The sequence below is a fragment of the Panulirus ornatus genome, chromosome 65 (assembly GCF_036320965.1).
Source record: "Panulirus ornatus isolate Po-2019 chromosome 65, ASM3632096v1, whole genome shotgun sequence".
Taxonomy (NCBI): domain Eukaryota; kingdom Metazoa; phylum Arthropoda; class Malacostraca; order Decapoda; family Palinuridae; genus Panulirus; species Panulirus ornatus.
The window spans coordinates 12847793-12870120 of NC_092288.1; the positions used below are offsets into that span (position 1 = coordinate 12847793).

The 22328-nt window shown below is 38.7% G+C and overlaps 1 protein-coding gene across 1 annotated transcript in view; it reads right to left on the minus strand.

Moving 5' to 3' along the window:
- Positions 1 to 5625: 5625 nt before the first annotated feature.
- LOC139746510 (ADP-dependent glucokinase) overlaps positions 5626 to 22328 on the minus strand; it is a 38137-nt gene continuing 21434 nt past the window's right edge. Inside the window, exons 6-10 of the mRNA XM_071657821.1 lie at positions 19479 to 19642; positions 16946 to 17052; positions 16634 to 16808; positions 13717 to 13848; positions 5626 to 5799 (exon numbers count right to left, since the gene is read on the minus strand). Coding sequence (XP_071513922.1) covers positions 5704 to 5799; positions 13717 to 13848; positions 16634 to 16808; positions 16946 to 17052; positions 19479 to 19642 — 674 coding nt within the window. The 3' untranslated portion in view covers positions 5626 to 5703. The remainder of the gene's footprint in view (positions 5800 to 13716; positions 13849 to 16633; positions 16809 to 16945; positions 17053 to 19478; positions 19643 to 22328) is intronic.

Below are 22328 nucleotides of genomic sequence, written 5' to 3' on the forward strand. Positions count from 1 at the left end.
TCATACCAGCTGGCACCCTCTAGCCTCTTCATCCTCCTGTGCCTCGACTGCACACACTTAAAGGAACTTTCACCAGAAAACATTATCAAACTCCACTGTTGCTCACTTCATTCCTTATATTCCACTCCATTTCATTTTCTTTAAAAGCAGGGAAGTTTGGCAGCAACATCTCAGATCTTAAGAAAAATAAGTTTCACCAAATATGTATGAACTTTTTAAAAAACTAGGTACACCTGAACTTGTAACTCTAATTATCTGAGAATCTATCCTGTTTCATTAGTGCTTTTGTCTAATATTAAACAATATTCACACTCCTAAACTAGTTTAACAAGAAGTCCTAAAAATTCACTCAATCCTCAGAAAAGAATAGTACTCTGTTTGTGAGGTTTACATTCCTCAGTAACGACACAAACATTAAAAATGCAAATGGCAAGACAGTATGTCAACAGGAAATAGAAGGCTGAAGAAAGACAGCACCTGGTTTCAAGAATGTGATGATCTGATGTTGTTTGGCTCTCTCATTCAGGGCTTTCTTAGCAATCCTTTAAGGAAGTCATTACAGCCTGGAGATCTCCTCTAACCTTAATGCTTCTCTCCACAAATGGGTCTGACTCTATACCCTTGTACACAGCTGTTTTTCCTACCAGAAGGAGTTCTGCAAGTAACTTTGCTGTCAGTTGAGGAGGTATTAATTGGGCCTGGTTCTCTATCCATATGCCTAAGGGCTTCTCAATTTTTCTTAAAGCAAGGTTGTGTACCTCTATGTCCTTCTACCCTGCTATCTCTACCATCTTGAGGAACTCTGCTTATGACTTTGCTGTAAATCAAGGGTAATTTTGGGCTTGGTACTCTACCCATAAGTCTACGAGTTTCTCCATTTTTCCTTTTTATCGTGTACTATCATCTAATTACAGTAATAATGCTTGTTTACTGACACAGCCCTTGCACCATGTCCAAGTGTTTAAAATTTCAGTCATATCACTTCATGATGTCATTATGTACTGTTTCTCTGCAGTCTTAATTTCTTGACAGGTATTGAGGACCAAAGACACAGTAACAACGTCTATACAGTAATAATGTCTATCTGTCTGTATCTCTGATGTCTGTTCGAATTGGAACCTCCTCAAAGGGGTGGCCACAGCAACAGAGTCAGAATGACACTTACTTAAATCATAAAAGATACAAAAATGTTGCCAAAATAAAAGTTCATGTGAGCAAAACAGAAAATAATGAAAAAGAGGTTATTAAATTTCTTTAAGGGGTTCACTGCATATTCTGAAGTATTGGTAAACATAACTAATTTAAATCATGGAGAAAAGAGGAAATAAGTTCAGTAAGCAAAGATGAAACTTAAAAATGTGGGATGTTTGTTTACCTTGTATTTCTCAAAGCAGCTCCCAGATGGAAACAAAGAAGGATGTCTGGCAGGTATTTTATGAACAGTGGTAGGTTAATGTTTTAAGTTGCTGTTAATAAGGTGCAGTTGCATATGTAATGAGCAAGAACAGCATAAAGGAATAAGCACATAGGGCTTTTCAAAGAAAAAGTAAATTGCAACATGCAAACCATTAAGGAACTACATTGTGAATGAGAAGTATGTTAAAATAATCTTGACTGCATAATCTGAAATGCACAAACAGTAAATATTCATGTAATATACTGAAAGCATATCACTTAGAAACTCACTTTCTGTAACTAGAAACTTGTTTTCTGTCATAAAATTCTATGCCTACTCAATCAAAATTACATTTAAGACATCTAGTGTACCAGGATCTAGTCTACTAAACATCCATTTGTTAAGATTCACATTCACAACACCTAATGTTCTAGGATTGAGCTAAATCTGACTAGAACATAACTGAGATACATCACCACTAAATCTGGTAGACTCCCTCATTATCAAAGGTTACATAATGTTGTATGTATCCCGAATGTATATCTAAGTTAACCTAGCAGATATCAAAATATTTCATAATGCTTCATTGCCATGGAAATTTTCATTAAACAATTCTTCCAAAATTGGTGGCTATAATAATTTACAAGTTTACCAGCCTATACAAAGGAATGTATACATTAACACACCACAGGGTCCTTTTCAGGCTCTATATTACACATATGAGAAACAATCTGATACTCTGGTGTTTAATTATCTGAGGAACCAGGGATCAATAATGTCCCAAAATGTTACAGAGCTTTAAAAGCTTGGTTCTTGGCATTCCCAGGAGAAAATACACTATTTACTGAGAAAATTAAAGAACCTGACATAAGTCATTCTGTCTCAACTACTTTTCTACCTTGACAATTATCTGGGCATTACATGTCATTCATATCAGAGAAATGACATTTTACATGCTTCTAATCAACTGTCTAATCAAACTACATAACACAGGTATATACTGTAATAAAATTCTAACAAATGTAACACACAAGCTAAAAATTACATTTAAAATACAGGCTAAAACCACATATTAAATGTAGTCAACAAAAGTTTGTACATTCTTACTCCTATGGTAAAACATGTTTACTTCATTAAAATAAAAGAAGGCTCACTGTAGCATCACTGACTGACTTTAATGTCAAGTACATTCCATTCTATTTGAGAAATTTGTTTTAAAAAGTAAAGAATGTAATCCTCTTAAATGAATATCCACAGATAATCCCCTGCACCCTAGTGCTGTAACAGAAAGGCTGTCCACCTTCTTACATTTATAATATTCCAAATCTGATCCGAAGGAATTCTTATTAGCTTTAAAACAATGTGGGCCACATTATAAAATGAACTTACAATGTGTCAGCACTTCAAGACAATAATGTGTAGTCCACCTTCATCCTGAAAACTATGGCACACATTGATACACTTATTGACTAGCAAACATGAATATGTGAAATAAACTTCATTTGATACAAACTCTTCAATTAGGAACTAATCAATATACATATGTTTAAAAATCTTATATGAGTGTATCTTCCTTCAGTCTGAATTTATGATTATATTCACTCATGGAGACTTTCTTATATCCAATATAGTACCTTTGAAAGATTTTCTCAACTTGAGAAGAAAATGCCAATATCCTGTATAAATCAAAGCATTATACTGCAACCACAATCACTGTAATTTATACGAATTTATGGTATATCTTAGATATAGAAAGTACAACTAGCTGAATACAACCAGATAAAAACACAAAAATATCTATATTTTCAAGGATTTGTTTTAGAGCTCTAAAACTGAAGGGGAAAGATTACATAAGTTCTTAACAGATGGTGTGTCTCCCTTACCTCTTCTAATGTCCTTACTTTGAAAATATCTTGTTAAATATACTAAAAAGTCATTTCACTGAAAGAAGAATACATTTTTCTCACTTGGTAAAATGTAAAGGAAACAAAGTGAGTGAATGAATGAAGAATGGACAAACTAACAGAATGGAATGAAAGTTGAACCCTATGGAAGATGAAAATCATCCTGCTTCCACAAAATAAGCAATTCACCTGTTTGTCTTCATAAAATTTCTAAAAACTGGTTTTACAACTACTATATTTCAAAATAATCTTGAAAATGCTCCTATTACCTGTGGGTTTTCCACAGAAATACTGGAGGTTTCTCCATAAATCATAACTTGATGCCATCAAATAGCACTTGGTCTCATGGATTACACATCGCAGTTAGAGAAATCAGGCTTTTTCAGTGAAAAATGAACACATAACATGGATGGTAAGGCAACTGTCTAACTGTAACAAAGCTGTGTTAAGATCTTACTGAGAACCAAGAGCCTACTATCTACAGACTCTTAATGAAATGAAAGTCTATGAGAGTTGGAATGGTTGTAACAATAATAATATTTATTCATATTTATTTATATATTATACTTGATCACTGTTTCCTGCATCAGCAAGGTAGCACCAGGAAACAGACAAAGAATGGCCAATTGACTAATATACACATTTATATACATAAACGCCCATACGCGCACATATACGCATTAACATATACACTTATACATACACATACACAGACTTATATACACATGTATATATTCATATTTGCTTGCCCTCATCCATTCCTGGCACCACCATGCCCCACAGGAAACAGCATTGCCACCCCCCGCGTCAGCAAGGCGCCAAACAGACGATAAAAGGCCAAACCTGTTCACACTCATTCTCTAGCTGTCGTGTAATACACCGAAACCACAGCTGTTTATCCACATCCAGGCCCCACAGTCCTTTCCATGGTTTACTCCAGACATTTCACATGCCCAGGTTCAGTCTACTGACAGCATGTCAACCCTAGTATATCACATCGTTCCAATTCACTCTATTCCATGCACGCCTTTCACACTCCTATACATTCAGGTCCTGATCACTCATAATCTTTTTCAATCAATCCTTCCACCTCCACTTTGGTTTCCCACTTCTCCTTGTTCCCTCCACCTCTGACACATGTATCATCCTCTTTATCAACCTTTCCTTGAAGAATGTGTGGAAGTCGAGAACATTATCTCGGAAAGCAAAAATGGGTATGTTTGAAGGAATAGTGGTTCCAACAATGTTGTATGGTTGCGAGGCGTGGACTATGGATAGAGTTGTGCGCAGGAGGATGGATGTGCTGGAAATGAGATGTTTGAGGACAATGTGTGGTGTGAGGTGGTTTGATCGAGTAAGTAACGTAAGGGTAAGAGAGATGTGTGGAAATAAAAAGAGCGTGGTTGAGAGAGCAGAAGAGGGTGTTTTGAAATGGTTTGGTCACATGGAGAGAATGAGTGAGGAAAGATTGACCAAGAGGATATATGTGTCGGAGGTGGAGGGAACGAGGAGAAGAGGGAAACCAAATTGGAGGTGGAAAGATGGAGTGAAAAAGATTTTGTGTGATCGGGGCCTGAACATGCAGGAGAGTGAAAGGAGGGCAAAGAATAGAGTGAATTGGAGCGATGTGGTATACCGGGGTTGACGTGCTGTCAGTGGATTGAATCAAGGCATGTGTATGGGGGTGGGTTGGGCCATTTCTTTCATCTGTTTCCTTGCGCTACCTCGCAAACGCGGGAGACAGTGACAAAAAAAAAAAATATATATATATATATATATATATATATATATATATATATATATATATATATATATATATATATATATATATTCATTTATATTTAGCAAGGTAGCACAAGGAAACAGACAAAAGAAGGGCCCAACCCACCCACACACACACACACACACACATATATATATATATATATATATATATATATATATATATATATATATATATATATATATATCCCTGGGGATAGGGGAGAAAGAATACTTCCCACGTGTTCCCTGCGTGTCGTAGAAGGCGACTAAAAGGGAAGGGAGCGGGAGGCTGGAAATCCTCCCCTCATTTTTTTTTTTTTTTTTTGATACTTTTAATAGTATCAAAAGTTCTATATTACAATGTTAATGTCCAGTATACATTTTGTCTAGTATAGAACTCGTGTTTTTGTGATTGTGTGTCCGTCTGTGTGTCTGTCTATCTGTGTTAATTGTTTATTATGCCTTTAAATAACATTTAAAAGAAACTACATAAATTTCTCAGGCACACAAAATTCATCATAACTTGTTTCTTGTATACCTTTAACATAAATACATATGAAATTTTTATTTGTAATACTTTAATTTAAAGTACAGCTTAATAACCCAATACCTTGATTCCTAAAGAGAAGTTAACTCTCACTATACTTGAAGGATTAACCCTGCAGCAGATATGTTATCCCCTCCACCAGCTGTGTGGCGAACTGACGTACAAATCAAGACGGGGGCAATGCACACCTGCAATGATGGGCTCAGGATCAAGAAACATAAAAAGAACTGAATACATAATGAGACATAATATTTTCTAATTTCATTATACATTATACATACATAAGGTTATTTAATGTATGTATGACTCATGGTGAGGTGCCTGAGGATTGGCGGAATGCGTGCATAGTGCCATTGTACAAAGGCAAAGGGGATAAGAGTGAGTGCTCAAATTACAGAGGTATAAGTTTGTTGAGTATTCCTGGTAAATTATATGGGAGGGTATTGATCGAGAGGGTGAAGGCATGTACAGAGCATCAGATTGGGGAAGAGCAGTGCGGTTTCAGAAGTGGTAGAGGATGTGTGGATCAGGTGTTTGCTTTGAAGAATGTATGTGAGAAATACTTAGAAAAGCAAAGGGATTTGTATGTAGCATTTATGGATCTGGAGAAGGCATATGATAGAGTTGATAGAGATGCTCTGTGGAAGGTATTAAGAATATATGGTGTGGGAGGCAAGTTGTTAGAAGCAGTGAAAAGTTTTTATCGAGGATGTAAGGCATGTGTACGTGTAGGAAGAGAGGAAAGTGATTGGTTCTCAGTGAATGTAGGTTTGCGGCAGGGGTGTGTGATGTCTCCATGGTTGTTTAATTTGTTTATGGATGGGGTTGTAAGGGAGGTAAATGCAAGAGTCCTGGAAAGAGGGGCAAGTATGAAGTCTGTTGGGGATGAGAGAGCTTGGGAAGTGTCAGTTGTTGTTCGCTGATGATACAGCGCTGGTGGCTGATTCATGTGAGAAACTGCAGAAGCTGGTGACTGAGTTTGGTAAAGTGTGTGGAAGAAGAAAGTTGAGAGTAAATGTGAATAAGAGCAAGGTTATTAGGTACAGTAGGGGTGAGGGTCAAGTCAATTGGGAGGTGAGTTTGAATGGAGAAAAACTGGAGGAAGTGAAGTGTTTTAGATATCTGGGAGTGGATCTGTCAGCGGATGGAACCATGGAAGCGGAAGTGGATCATAGGGTGGGGGAGGGGGCGAAAATTTTGGGAGCCTTGAAAAATGTGTGGAAGTCGAGAACATTATCTCGGAAAGCGAAAATGGGTATGTTTGAGGGAATAGTGGTTCCAACAATGTTGTATGGTTGCGAGGCGTGGGCTATGGATAGAGATGTGCGCAGGAGGATGGATGTGCTGGAAATGAGATGTTTGAGGACAATGTGTGGTGTGAGGTGGTTTGATCGAGTAAGTAACGTAAGGGTAAGAGAGATGTGTGGAAATAAAAAGAGCGTGGTTGAGAGAGCAGAAGAGGGTGTTCTGAAATGGTTTGGGCACATGGAGAGAATGAGTGAGGAGAGATTGACCAAGAGGATATATGTGTCGGAGGTGGAGGGAACGAGGAGAAGAGGGAGACCAAATTGGAGGTGGAAAGATGGAGTGAAAAAGATTTTGTGTGATCGGGGCCTGAACATGCAGGAGGGTGAAAGGAGGGCAAGGAATAGAGTGAATTGGAGTCATGTGGTATACAGGGGTTGACGTGCTGTCAGTGGATTGAATCAAGGCATGTGAAGCGTCTGGGGTAAACCATGGAAAGCTGTGTAGGTATGTATATTTGCATGTGTGGACGTGTGTATGTACATGTGTATGGGGGGGGGGGGTTGGGCCTTTTCTTTCGTCTGTTTCCTTGCGCTACCTCGCAAACGCGGGAGACAGCGACAAAGTATTAAAAAAAAAAAAAAAAAAAAAAAAAAAAAAATTATACATACCAGAAGTAATATCAAAGCAAATTAAATAAAAAAACATGCAATTCTCCATTATTCATATCTTCAGTGTTTTGATGCAAAATAGCTTGCATATGAAGCCTGGTATGTACCTAACTCGTAGGTTAAACAACATATTAGATAGAAATGCACTCTTTATTTCTTATTTTCATAACAGAAGCAGAAAGGAAATGTTTTTCTGGGGCAACGTTTTGCATGAAATCAGGATGATGTATTTTAAAAACCACTGATTTGGGGAAAATTATGCAAATGGTAAATTTCTGTGGTACACAATTTTCTAAAAATACTGGCCCACATAATATTATTTTCTTTGTTTGCGTCATTCAATAGGCATAACATCCCTGGAATAAGGGACAAAGAATTCTATCTCTGTATTCCCTGCTGTCATAGAAGGTGACAAAAGGGTCAAGAGCAAGGACCTGTAAACCCTCCCCTTCTTGTACTTTAAAAGATGGAACAGAAGAAGCCAAGCAGGAAGTACTCGATCCTCCTTGAAGGCTCAGGCTGGGGTGTCTAAATGTATGCGGATGTAACCAAGATGAAAAGAAAGGAAAATCTGGGGGATATGTTTGAGGGAAGAAACCTGGATGTTCTGGGTCTGAGTGAAACAAAGTTCAGGGGTAAAGGGGAATAATGGCTTGGGGATGTCTTTACAGCAAAGTCAGGGGTTGGTGAGAGGACAAGAGGTAAGGAAGGAGCACCACTACTGCAGAAGCAGAAGCTGTGGGAGTGTGTGGTATCCAATCCCTATGGGAACTGTCTCAAATGGATGGCCACAGCAAGAGAGTCTCCATAACTGTAAAGTCTTCACAACTGTTGAACAACAGTGCCGCTTTTTAGCCTTCAGTGCCTCACCCTTAACATGCTGTTGAAAGAGGGCAACCTGAACGCAGTGTTTTCAGAAGCTCCTACCTAATATTCCTACCAACTACTTCTACCTAATTCATCTCCCTAATATTCATGCATAGCGCTACAACCACATACTTCTAATGCTCCTGCCTTCAACTTACACCTAATGTTTCTACCAAAAGCAACAGTCTAACGTTCCTACCAACTATTTCAAATTATTGACCCTACCATTTTTTAAAAAGGCTGGGTTAGCCCAGAGAGCTCACCGCAGGAAAATCTACAGTTGCAACGAATGAGATGTGTGAAGTAAGTGTTGTCAACTGTAATTTGTGGCAAGGAGACTGTATATTTGTTGACAGAATTCCAGCAGTCTACATGTGGGTGAGACAGAAAGAAAAGACAGCTACATGGGTCAAAGTAGTGCAACCTGACAACCACTAAAGTGTTGGCTCACTACACAGCCACCACTAACCCTCCCGATACCCAGGCGGGTAATGTCAGTTAATATCCCTCCCTGGTTTTGGCTGCCTACCAACTACTACTTACAAATCAGTCATCTTTGAAAACAAACTGTGTTTTGAATACTAATGCTTATACTGTATGATTTTCATATTAATTTCATAAGTGTAAAAATTAAGAACATCTTATAACACTAGAAGGAAGCCTGAATATGTCCCTAATACAATCTGAAATTATATTCAAATCTTGAATGACAATAAACTATATTTTACTTTTACTTTTGACATTATTATAATTCCAGACAGCATTAGTGTTTACCACTTCAACTCACCTCTATCTTTCCGTCACCTTCTGTCCAACAAGATACAGGCCGATGATTATCAAACAAAATCCGACCTGCACCATCAGCTTCAGACAGTGTGAAACCTTCATCCATCAACATTTTGGCATGTTCAAGACTTATCTGTAACATATAACTTTCATGAATTAAAAGAAGTGAAATAATGCAGAAGATAATAGAATGAGTGCCAGCAACTTAAGCATATACCAAGCAGACAAGGAAAGACAGTGACCTTGGCCAGGGAAAACGTGACAGCCACTGCTGTTTTGGCTCATTGCACCTCTTTCAATATGCCTCCCAACAGTAGTACATCCCTTTTTGGCACCTGCCTTCAACCATATATACATTTTTTCTTTTTTCATGTTTACTTGGCATTAGGCACTTAATACCAGACATGAACGGAATATTAATTCAATCTTTACGATTTCTTCCTCAAATTTGATTTTATCCCAATACTTCACCAATATGAACCAATGTTGGGGTGAAGAAGGTGGTGAGAGTAAGTGAGCTTGGGAAGGAGACCTGTGTGAAGAAGTATCAGGAGAGACTGTGTACAGAATGGAAAAAGGTGAGCACAATGGAAGTAAGGGGAGTGGGGGAGGAATGGGATGTATTTAGGGAATCAGTGATGGATTGCGCAAAAGATGCTTGTGGCATGAGAAGAGTGGGAGGTGGGCTGTTTAGAAAGGGTAGTGAGTGGTGGGATGAAGAAGTAAGAGTATTAGTGAAAGAGAAGAGAGAGGCATTTGGACGATTTTTGCAGGGAAAAAATGCAATTGAGTGGGAGAAGTATAAAAGAAAGAGACAGGAGGTCAAGAGAAAGGTGCAAGAGGTGAAAAAAAGGGCAAATGAGAGTTGGGGTGAGAGACTATCAGTAAATTTTAGGGAGAATAAAAAGATGTTCTGGAAGGAGGTAAATAGGGTGCGTAAGACAAGGGAGCAAATGGGAACTTCAGTGAAGGGCGTAAATGGGGAGGTGATAACAAGTAGTGGTGATGTGAGAAGGAGATGGAATGAGTATTTTGAAGGTTTGTTGAATGTGTCTGATGACAGAGTGGCAGATATAGGGTGTTTGGGTCGAGGTGGTGTGCAAAGTGAGAGGGTTAGGGAAAATGATTTGGTAAACAGAGAAGAGGTAGTAAAAGCTTTGCGGAAGATGAAAGCCGGCAAGGCAGCAGGTTTGGATGGTATTGCAGTGGAATTTATTAAAAAAGGGGGTGACTGTATTGTTGACTGGTTGGTAAGGTTATTTAATGTATGTATGACTCATGGTGAGGTGCCTGAGGATTGGCGGAATGCTTGCATAGTGCCATTGTACAAAGGCAAAGGGGATAAGAGTGAGTGCTCAAATTACAGAGGTATAAGTTTGTTGAGTATTCCTGGTAAATTATATGGGAGGGTATTGATTGAGAGGGTGAAGGCATGTACAGAGCATCAGATTGGGGAAGAGCAGTGTGGTTTCAGAAGTGGGAGAGGATGTGTGGATCAGGTGTTTGCTTTGAAGAATGTATTTGAGAAATACTTAGAAAAGCAAATGGATTTGTATGTAGCATTTATGGATCTGGAGAAGGCATATGATAGAGTTGATAGAGATGCTCTGTGGAAGGTATTAAGAATATATGGTGTGGGAGGCAAGTTGTTAGAAGCAGTGAAAAGTTTTTATCGAGGATGTAAGGCATGTGTACGTGTAGGAAGAGAGGAAAGTGATTGGTTCTCAGTGAATGTAGGTTTGCGGCAGGGGTGTGTGATGTCTCCATGGTTGTTTAATTTGTTTATGGATGGGGTTGTTAGGGAGGTAAATGCAAGAGTTTTGGAAAGAGGGGCAAGTATGAAGTCTGTTGGGGATGAGAGAGCTTGGGAAGTGAGTCAGTTGTTGTTCGCTGATGATACAGCGCTGGTGGCAGATTCATGTGAGAAACTGCAGAAGCTGGTGACGGAGTTTGGTAAAGTGTGTGGAAGAAGAAAGTTAAGAGTAAATGTCAATAAGAGCAAGGTTATTAGGTACAGTAGGGTTGAGGGTCAAGTCAATTGGGAGGTGAGTTTGAATGGTGAGAGGCTGGAGGAAGTGAAGTGTTTTAGATATCTGGGAGTGGATCTGTCAGCGGATGGAACCATGGAAGCGGAAGTGGATCATAGGGTGGGGGAGGGGGCGAAAATTTTGGGAGCCTTGAAAAATGTGTGGAAGTCGAGAACATTATCCCGGAAAGCAAAAATGGGTATGTTTGAGGAATAGTAGTTCCAACAATGTTGTATGGTTGCGAGGCGTGGGCTATGGATAGAGTTGTGCGTAGGAGGATGGATGTGCTGGAAATGAGATGTTTGAGGACAATGTGTGGTGTGAGGTGGTTTGATCGAGTAAGTAACGTAAGGGTAAGAGAGATGTGTGGAAATAAAAAGAGCGTGGTTGAGAGAGCAGAAGAGGGTGTTTTGAAATGGTTTGGGCACATGGAGAGAATGAGTGAGGAAAGATTGACCAAGAGGATATATGTGTCGGAGGTGGAGGGAACGAGGAGAAGAGGGAGACCAAATTGGAGGTGGAAAGATGGAGTGAAAAGGATTTTGTGTGATCGGGGCCTGAACATGCAGGAGGGTGAAAGGAGGGCAAGGAATAGAGTGAATTGGAGCGATGTGGTATACAGGGGTTGACGTGCTGTCAGTGGATTGAATCAAGGCATGTGAAGCGTCTGGGGTAAACCATGGAAAGCTGTGTAGGTATGTATATTTGCGTGTGTGGACGTGTGTATGTACATGTGTATGGGGGTGGGTTGGGCCATTTCTTTCGTCTGTTTCCTTGCGCTACCTCGCAAACGCGGGAGACAGCGACAAAGTATAAAAAAAAAAAAAAAAAAAAAAAAAAAAAAATTATACATACCAGAAGTAATATCAAAGCAAATTAAATAAAAAAACATGCAATTCTCCATTATTCATATCTTCAGTGTTTTGATGCAAAATAGCTTGCATATGAAGCCTGGTATGTACCTAACTCGTAGGTTAAACAACATATTAGATAGAAATGCACTCTTTATTTCTTATTTTCATAACAGAAGCAGAAAGGAAATGTTTTTCTGGGGCAACGTTTTGCATGAAATCAGGATGATGTATTTTAAAAACCACTGATTTGGGGAAAATTATGCAAATGGTAAATTTCTGTGGTACACAATTTTCTAAAAATACTGGCCCACATAATATTATTTTCTTTGTTTGCGTCATTCAATAGGCATAACATCCCTGGAATAAGGGACAAAGAATTCTATCTCTGTATTCCCTGCTGTCATAGAAGGTGACAAAAGGGTCAAGAGCAAGGACCTGTAAACCCTCCCCTTCTTGTACTTTAAAAGATGGAACAGAAGAAGCCAAGCAGGAAGTACTCGATCCTCCTTGAAGGCTCAGGCTGGGGTGTCTAAATGTATGCGGATGTAACCAAGATGAAAAGAAAGGAAAATCTGGGGGATATGTTTGAGGGAAGAAACCTGGATGTTCTGGGTCTGAGTGAAACAAAGTTCAGGGGTAAAGGGGAATAATGGCTTGGGGATGTCTTTACAGCAAAGTCAGGGGTTGGTGAGAGGACAAGAGGTAAGGAAGGAGCACCACTACTGCAGAAGCAGAAGCTGTGGGAGTGTGTGGTATCCAATCCCTATGGGAACTGTCTCAAATGGATGGCCACAGCAAGAGAGTCTCCATAACTGTAAAGTCTTCACAACTGTTGAACAACAGTGCCGCTTTTTAGCCTTCAGTGCCTCACCCTTAACATGCTGTTGAAAGAGGGCAACCTGAACGCAGTGTTTTCAGAAGCTCCTACCTAATATTCCTACCAACTACTTCTACCTAATTCATCTCCCTAATATTCATGCATAGCGCTACAACCACATACTTCTAATGCTCCTGCCTTCAACTTACACCTAATGTTTCTACCAAAAGCAACAGTCTAACGTTCCTACCAACTATTTCAAATTATTGACCCTACCATTTTTTAAAAAGGCTGGGTTAGCCCAGAGAGCTCACCGCAGGAAAATCTACAGTTGCAACGAATGAGATGTGTGAAGTAAGTGTTGTCAACTGTAATTTGTGGCAAGGAGACTGTATATTTGTTGACAGAATTCCAGCAGTCTACATGTGGGTGAGACAGAAAGAAAAGACAGCTACATGGGTCAAAGTAGTGCAACCTGACAACCACTAAAGTGTTGGCTCACTACACAGCCACCACTAACCCTCCCGATACCCAGGCGGGTAATGTCAGTTAATATCCCTCCCTGGTTTTGGCTGCCTACCAACTACTACTTACAAATCAGTCATCTTTGAAAACAAACTGTGTTTTGAATACTAATGCTTATACTGTATGATTTTCATATTAATTTCATAAGTGTAAAAATTAAGAACATCTTATAACACTAGAAGGAAGCCTGAATATGTCCCTAATACAATCTGAAATTATATTCAAATCTTGAATGACAATAAACTATATTTTACTTTTACTTTTGACATTATTATAATTCCAGACAGCATTAGTGTTTACCACTTCAACTCACCTCTATCTTTCCGTCACCTTCTGTCCAACAAGATACAGGCCGATGATTATCAAACAAAATCCGACCTGCACCATCAGCTTCAGACAGTGTGAAACCTTCATCCATCAACATTTTGGCATGTTCAAGACTTATCTGTAACATATAACTTTCATGAATTAAAAGAAGTGAAATAATGCAGAAGATAATAGAATGAGTGCCAGCAACTTAAGCATATACCAAGCAGACAAGGAAAGACAGTGACCTTGGCCAGGGAAAACGTGACAGCCACTGCTGTTTTGGCTCATTGCACCTCTTTCAATATGCCTCCCAACAGTAGTACATCCCTTTTTGGCACCTGCCTTCAACCATATATACATTTTTTCTTTTTTCATGTTTACTTGGCATTAGGCACTTAATACCAGACATGAACGGAATATTAATTCAATCTTTACGATTTCTTCCTCAAATTTGATTTTATCCCAATACTTCACCAATATGAACCAATGTTGGGGTGAAGAAGGTGGTGAGAGTAAGTGAGCTTGGGAAGGAGACCTGTGTGAAGAAGTATCAGGAGAGACTGTGTACAGAATGGAAAAAGGTGAGCACAATGGAAGTAAGGGGAGTGGGGGAGGAATGGGATGTATTTAGGGAATCAGTGATGGATTGCGCAAAAGATGCTTGTGGCATGAGAAGAGTGGGAGGTGGGCTGTTTAGAAAGGGTAGTGAGTGGTGGGATGAAGAAGTAAGAGTATTAGTGAAAGAGAAGAGAGAGGCATTTGGACGATTTTTGCAGGGAAAAAATGCAATTGAGTGGGAGAAGTATAAAAGAAAGAGACAGGAGGTCAAGAGAAAGGTGCAAGAGGTGAAAAAAAGGGCAAATGAGAGTTGGGGTGAGAGACTATCAGTAAATTTTAGGGAGAATAAAAAGATGTTCTGGAAGGAGGTAAATAGGGTGCGTAAGACAAGGGAGCAAATGGGAACTTCAGTGAAGGGCGTAAATGGGGAGGTGATAACAAGTAGTGGTGATGTGAGAAGGAGATGGAATGAGTATTTTGAAGGTTTGTTGAATGTGTCTGATGACAGAGTGGCAGATATAGGGTGTTTGGGTCGAGGTGGTGTGCAAAGTGAGAGGGTTAGGGAAAATGATTTGGTAAACAGAGAAGAGGTAGTAAAAGCTTTGCGGAAGATGAAAGCCGGCAAGGCAGCAGGTTTGGATGGTATTGCAGTGGAATTTATTAAAAAAGGGGGTGACTGTATTGTTGACTGGTTGGTAAGGTTATTTAATGTATGTATGACTCATGGTGAGGTGCCTGAGGATTGGCGGAATGCTTGCATAGTGCCATTGTACAAAGGCAAAGGGGATAAGAGTGAGTGCTCAAATTACAGAGGTATAAGTTTGTTGAGTATTCCTGGTAAATTATATGGGAGGGTATTGATTGAGAGGGTGAAGGCATGTACAGAGCATCAGATTGGGGAAGAGCAGTGTGGTTTCAGAAGTGGGAGAGGATGTGTGGATCAGGTGTTTGCTTTGAAGAATGTATTTGAGAAATACTTAGAAAAGCAAATGGATTTGTATGTAGCATTTATGGATCTGGAGAAGGCATATGATAGAGTTGATAGAGATGCTCTGTGGAAGGTATTAAGAATATATGGTGTGGGAGGCAAGTTGTTAGAAGCAGTGAAAAGTTTTTATCGAGGATGTAAGGCATGTGTACGTGTAGGAAGAGAGGAAAGTGATTGGTTCTCAGTGAATGTAGGTTTGCGGCAGGGGTGTGTGATGTCTCCATGGTTGTTTAATTTGTTTATGGATGGGGTTGTTAGGGAGGTAAATGCAAGAGTTTTGGAAAGAGGGGCAAGTATGAAGTCTGTTGGGGATGAGAGAGCTTGGGAAGTGAGTCAGTTGTTGTTCGCTGATGATACAGCGCTGGTGGCAGATTCATGTGAGAAACTGCAGAAGCTGGTGACGGAGTTTGGTAAAGTGTGTGGAAGAAGAAAGTTAAGAGTAAATGTCAATAAGAGCAAGGTTATTAGGTACAGTAGGGTTGAGGGTCAAGTCAATTGGGAGGTGAGTTTGAATGGTGAGAGGCTGGAGGAAGTGAAGTGTTTTAGATATCTGGGAGTGGATCTGTCAGCGGATGGAACCATGGAAGCGGAAGTGGATCATAGGGTGGGGGAGGGGGCGAAAATTTTGGGAGCCTTGAAAAATGTGTGGAAGTCGAGAACATTATCCCGGAAAGCAAAAATGGGTATGTTTGAAGGAATAGTAGTTCCAACAATGTTGTATGGTTGCGAGGCGTGGGCTATGGATAGAGTTGTGCGTAGGAGGATGGATGTGCTGGAAATGAGATGTTTGAGGACAATGTGTGGTGTGAGGTGGTTTGATCGAGTAAGTAACGTAAGGGTAAGAGAGATGTGTGGAAATAAAAAGAGCGTGGTTGAGAGAGCAGAAGAGGGTGTTTTGAAATGGTTTGGGCACATGGAGAGAATGAGTGAGGAAAGATTGACCAAGAGGATATATGTGTCGGAGGTGGAGGGAACGAGGAGAAGAGGGAGACCAAATTGGAGGTGGAAAGATGGAGTGAAAAGGATTTTGTGTGATCGGGGCCTGAACATGCAGGAGGGTGAAAGGAGGGCAAGGAATAGAGTGAATTGGAGCGATGTGGTATACAGGGGTTGACGTGCTGTCAGTGGATTGAATCAAGGCATGTGAAGCGTCTGGGGTAAACCATGGAAAGCTGTGTAGGTATGTATATTTGCGTGTGTGGACGTGTGTATGTACATGTGTATGGGGGGGGTTGGGCCATTTCTTTCGTCTGTTTCCTTGCGCTACCTCGCAAACGCGGGAGACAGCGACAAAGTATAAAAAAAAAAAAAAAAAAAAAAAAAAAAAACTTCACCAATATCTCTTTATTCACGTAAAAAAAAATAATAGCTCTACCTCAGAATTTCCACAAACATGGCGGTTGGCAGTCAGAGCAGCCTTGGTAGCAGCAGCCAGAGAGTTTGTCCAGGTTGAGTCCTTTTGTACCATAATAGCCTGGTAGGCAAGTGTGTGTAAATGCAATCTTGTCAAGCGCCGTTGACCTCTTTCACCTGGAGTCATCTGAAGCTGTCTACAAAACACCATTATATGTTTATTCATGTACATGATTCCCTGTAGAATATGTATAATAACAAATAAATACTAAATGTAATATCAAACAGTATCTCCTGTTACACCTGCTCTCTAAATAAGACAGAAAATACCTACCGGAAAATATCCCGCATCTGGTCAAGCACCACTGCCACTCTTGGGTTAAAGTCCGATACTAAGCTTACATTCCCAAATTTCATCATACTGTAAAGGTTTGGCAGTTCCTGTAACCAATATGATATATAAGATACATCAAATGGAATAAAATTTGATTCTGTAAAAGGAGAATTTTACACACTCTCTTATCTGCATAACAAGTAACTGAAACTTACACCTTTACATTTACACAACACTGTAATTCTGATCTTATCAAATCTCCTACATCTAGAAATATTTGAAAGTTACCTTTGTCATTAACATTAACCAGTAATTACTACATCCTGCCTGTGTATAACAAGATGCTACTCTTTTTTTCATACATATTTGCTGTTTCCTGCATTAGCAAGGTAGCATCAAAAACAGAAGACTGAACCTAAGAGGGAAAATCCTCACTTGGCCTCTTCTCTTTTCCTTCTTTTGTTAAAGTAAAACCTCCTCCTTTTAGCCATTTTCTACGCCATGAAGAGAGTACGTGGGAAGTATTCTTTCACCCCTATCCCTAAGGATAGCTACTCTAAATATGCATCTTTATTATTCTACATACTAAAGTGATGCTCCATGAGAAACATGAATGTGTATCACTAAATGGGTATCAAAACTTTCCCATGTTCCATAAATAACCATGCAAGGAATATAATTGCACAGGCTAAATAGTTTAGATAATATTTTTCATATATTCTTCAAATAATATTGCCTTTATTGTATAAGTTCGGAACTTCTACAACCTCATGTCCAACAATAACTTCCTTTCCTAGACAAAGGCACATATAACCCCAGTCAGTCCATCTCTAAAAATCTAATTCAGCAAGCTGACTACAATAGGTAAAATGGTTGTAAATGACCCAGTAAGTATGAAGAAAAATTTCACGTGCCCTAATAAATTACATATAAAACCATACTTCCTCAAATGCAAGGGCACACATGAATAAATGTAATATACCTTGACAAAACAATTCATGAAATTTCTTTTTATTCTTTCACTAGCAGCAGCCATTTTTGATGATAAAATAATTCTCAACTGCACTAATTCTGATTTTTTTTCCATACACATTCACCATTTCCTGCATTAGCAAGGCTGCGTTAAGAACAGAGAACTGAACCTTAGAGGGAGTATCCTCACTCAGCCCCTTCTCTGTTCCATTTTTTGGAAAATTAAAAGCAGAAGGGGAGGATTCCCAGCACCCTCCCCTTTTAGTCACCTTCTACGACCTGCAGGGAATACGTGGAAAGTAATCTTCCTCCCCTATCCCCAAGGATAACTAATTCTGAATTATCTGAGTTCAATTTCATAACTTTTTTGATGGTCACAGTATACATGAATTTGTTCTTAAAAATCTAAATCTTACCACCCACTCGTAATTAACAAGCCAGCTTTGACTATGGACACAAGAAAAAGAATATTATGGGCACAAACAATTCCAAATTTGTTTTTGTTTGCAAGACAGCTTGTTCCTACCTTCTATAACATAGAACATACTTTCATCAACTTTCATTAAGATGACAACCCCAAAGCAGTCACAAAGTTCTACAGGAAAAAAAAATAAAAAAGCATATGCAAATAACATTAGAAACAAAAGTAAATGTTCTTGAAAGGCTTGAAGGGTGAGGAAGACACTGCAGTTGGATGCTGTTAAAACATTAGTGAGTCACTCTACAGTCGATCAAGTATAATGCACAGAAAATGCAAAAGTTTCACTCTTTAATCAAGTCAACTATAAATGACATGTACCACAAGAGTAAGGAATCCTCTGCTACAAAAAAAACTGGCTTTATGGATAGAGGACTCAAACAGACAATTGGTGTGCTTAATTTCTATAATTCAAGCAGAAACACTGAAGATATACAATAACCTGGTGCATGAAACAAATCATTCTTTGCAAGTAAACAATGGTATGAGATGCTTCAAAAATGCCAGTCTTTCTGCATGATTAAGTTAATAAATGAGGCAGCTAGTACTGACTATGTTGCTACTGCTAATCTTTTTAGGCTTTAAACCTTAAACTGTAAGCATGGTCTGGAAATTCCATCATCGAGGGAAGGAAAAAATAAATAATAGATTAGGATTCAAAAATAACAGTTATATTATTTCCTTTGTATTGGTCATATCTAGTGATACATGAGCAATTAGATGGGGTGTAAATGACATTTACAATGTAACACATCACTTTCCCAAAGGAACTGCTGTTATTCTAAGCCATTTCAATTTGCACACAACTTTCCAGGAACACATCCCCTTATTAAAAAGAAGGATACCTATGGTAATTTATGCAAAAGAAAAATGTACAACACATGAAAGCTTGCTAATAAAGAATGGTAACAACAGCTTCTCTGCACTTCTTGCTCAGGCAAATCAGGTGAGTTAAAATACACCTTTAATGAATGAACTTTGTTGATCACCATGCAACCTAAAAAACCATAACTTTTAAATGAAATACTGATGACATAGTAAAAATCAGACTTAATTCATTACAAGTGAGACAAATTTTATTACCTGTTCATTCATTCCAAGGGAGTCAACATAAGGAATGATGTGTTCAATAAGGCCACTAAGAAGCTCTGTGTCCGTAAAAGAAGCCATTTCAAAATGGATTCGAGTACTGGGTGAAAGTGAAATCATTTGGTTCTTTACTGCAATCAGACGTTCATCTCTTATCCCTGCAATATCGAAAAAGAAACTTTTTGATCATTACTTTATTGCCTATGTTAATTCTGAAATCATGAATTGATGCAAACCATCAAATGCTGGCAAATGAGAACTAGAAATGTTACAAGGAGTAATAATGACAGAAAGGCATTATCGGACTGCTTGTGGTTATGCCATGAGCAAAAAGTCACCTTTGGCAATGTATCATCATCTAATGACGAAACAGAGTACAGTCTCTGGAAGGAAAGCAGGCATTCAGAAAACGGGGTCTTACAACATGAAGAAAAAATGGCATGCATTAATCAAGTGATGAAACTCAGCAGAGTGTGTAAGAATATTCATAAAAACACGGTAGACGTGTTTGTGAAAGGAAAGTTACTGTAACGAAAATAGTTGCAGTGACAGAAAGTAGAAATTTTAGACGTTTCAAACTTGAAGAAGTACTTTAAGCAAAGATCGATGATTCAAACCATGTGCATCATTGTTCTGAAAAGCAAGTAAATTACCACACTCTATGGGAAATAATGAGAGGAAAATTTCTACAATCAGACACAATGAGTTCTGCTGAAAGACACAGAGAAACAAAAGAGAACCAAGCCACCTGAAAGGTTATTCTTAAGAGTGGTTATAAAAGATTGTGAGCAAACAGTATCATTAATAAGAAATTTAATTGGAGATAATGAAATATCAAGGGAATGGGTGTAGGAAACTCTTCATCATAGGAATGCTTGACAATAAAGAAGACTGAATAGCAAAGTATTCTGGACCCATGCTACCTCTTAATGAGGCACTTTCATCTTTCCAAGCTCTCATCTCTTTTCCAGCAGTTTATAAACCAAACTTATCAAAAAGAATGTCACTGTAGGCTCTGCTTGAGTTTGTCTCTCTCTTTCTGAGGCAACATCTGTGTCTGCTCTGTATTTCACTAGATTTAATGGCTAATGACAGCTAAAAGAGATTCTGCTCAGTACATGAAAGTGTGGGGTTGAGGGCCAGCTGAGTATCTCTAGAGATTTTAAGAGTCTCCATATCACTCATCTTAAATATGGGTAAAATTATTCACTTTCACTATATTAGTACTACTCCATGTTGCAAGGAGTTACTAAGAATCCTAGTGATGTGGGGCTGAGGGCCAGCTGAGTATCTAATTTAACATTTGCCCTATCTCTGATCTTAAATATGGGTCTATTAACTCACTTTCATTCTCTTAATATAATTCCATCTGGCAAGGAGTTCCTAAAAATCTGAAGTCATTTGTCTATTTCTTCTTAATTCACTAAAATAACCATAGTGAGACATTATAAGGGCCATCTATCTTACACTTAAGCTCATTTGTGAGTCAATTCTTTGTGATGGTGAAGGTGTAAATGGAAGCATTAATATCACAGGAGTAATAAACTTGGTTACAAAAAGATTAAATCACAAGTTACTTAAGTACTTACTTATTTACCTAAGTGCACTAAGCATACATGGAAAATGTAAGAAAACTAAAGAGTGCATTTACTCACTTTCATTCTCTTAATATAATTCCATCTGGCAAGGAGTTCCTAAAGATCATAAGTCATTTGTCTATTTCTTCTTAACTTCACTAAAATAACCATAGTCAGACATTATAAGGGCCATCTATCTTACACTTCAGCTCATTTATGAGTCAATGTTTTGTGATGGTGAAGGTGTAAATGGAAGCATTAATATCACAGGAGTAATAAACTTGGTACACATATAGATTAAATAACAAGTTACTTACGTACTTACTTATTTACCTAAGTGCACTAAGCATATATGGAAAATGTGTGTAAGAGAACTAAAGAATGCATGCACTTGACCATCCTATGCATACTAGGAACAGAAGTGAAAGTAAAAATACATAGATGAGCCTGCTTCTGTCTCATTTAACAAACTTAATACTTTCCTTGGTACCTCCTCTATCCCAGGCAGGTACTTCTGTGGGCTGTATCTTCAATTGTGAATATACTTCAAAACAGTAGCCGACTCCACAAATACATCTTCCATTTTCAATAACCCTTCCCTCTGATTTACTTCATGAAAAAATGTGTTCCTTACATCACAAATTGCTCCTGAAAAATTTATGGATGATTTCTGGATGTCCATTTGCCCTACCCACATTATTTCCTCATAATTCTTTTGCCTGTTTTCTATCTCTGATGCCTATTCCCAATTGGAAATTCCTCAAGAGAGTAGCCATGGAAACAGTCTCCATAACTAAAGAACTCCAGTGCAGCTTCTTAGCCTTTAGTACCTCATCCTTACTGGGCCACTAGTAGAGGGGCAAGTTTAGTGCAGTGTTTGCAAAGGCTGCCATCTAATGTTCCTCCAGACTACTGTTTTACTCTACTGCACTTAATCCTTGCTCTCTTGTGTCATTATGTACATCACCGAATATTTATGCTCTCCTTAACCATTCGACATCTGTAAATGATCTTTTTTCTCTACCTCCTATTCCTCCCTCTTCCGCTTTTATTATCCATCTACATATGCCCTTATTCAAGATTTCAGAGAATCTCTCATTACACTGGTTCCAGAATTCCAATTCCCAGTTTTTTATGTTTTCAATGAAGTTATTCTACTCTGCCTATTTTCTTTACTTGTATCTTCACTTACAGAAAGGATTCCTCTGACTTTCTTCCATATATCCTCATTAAATATGCAATCAAACCCAAGCACTAAAAAACTGCT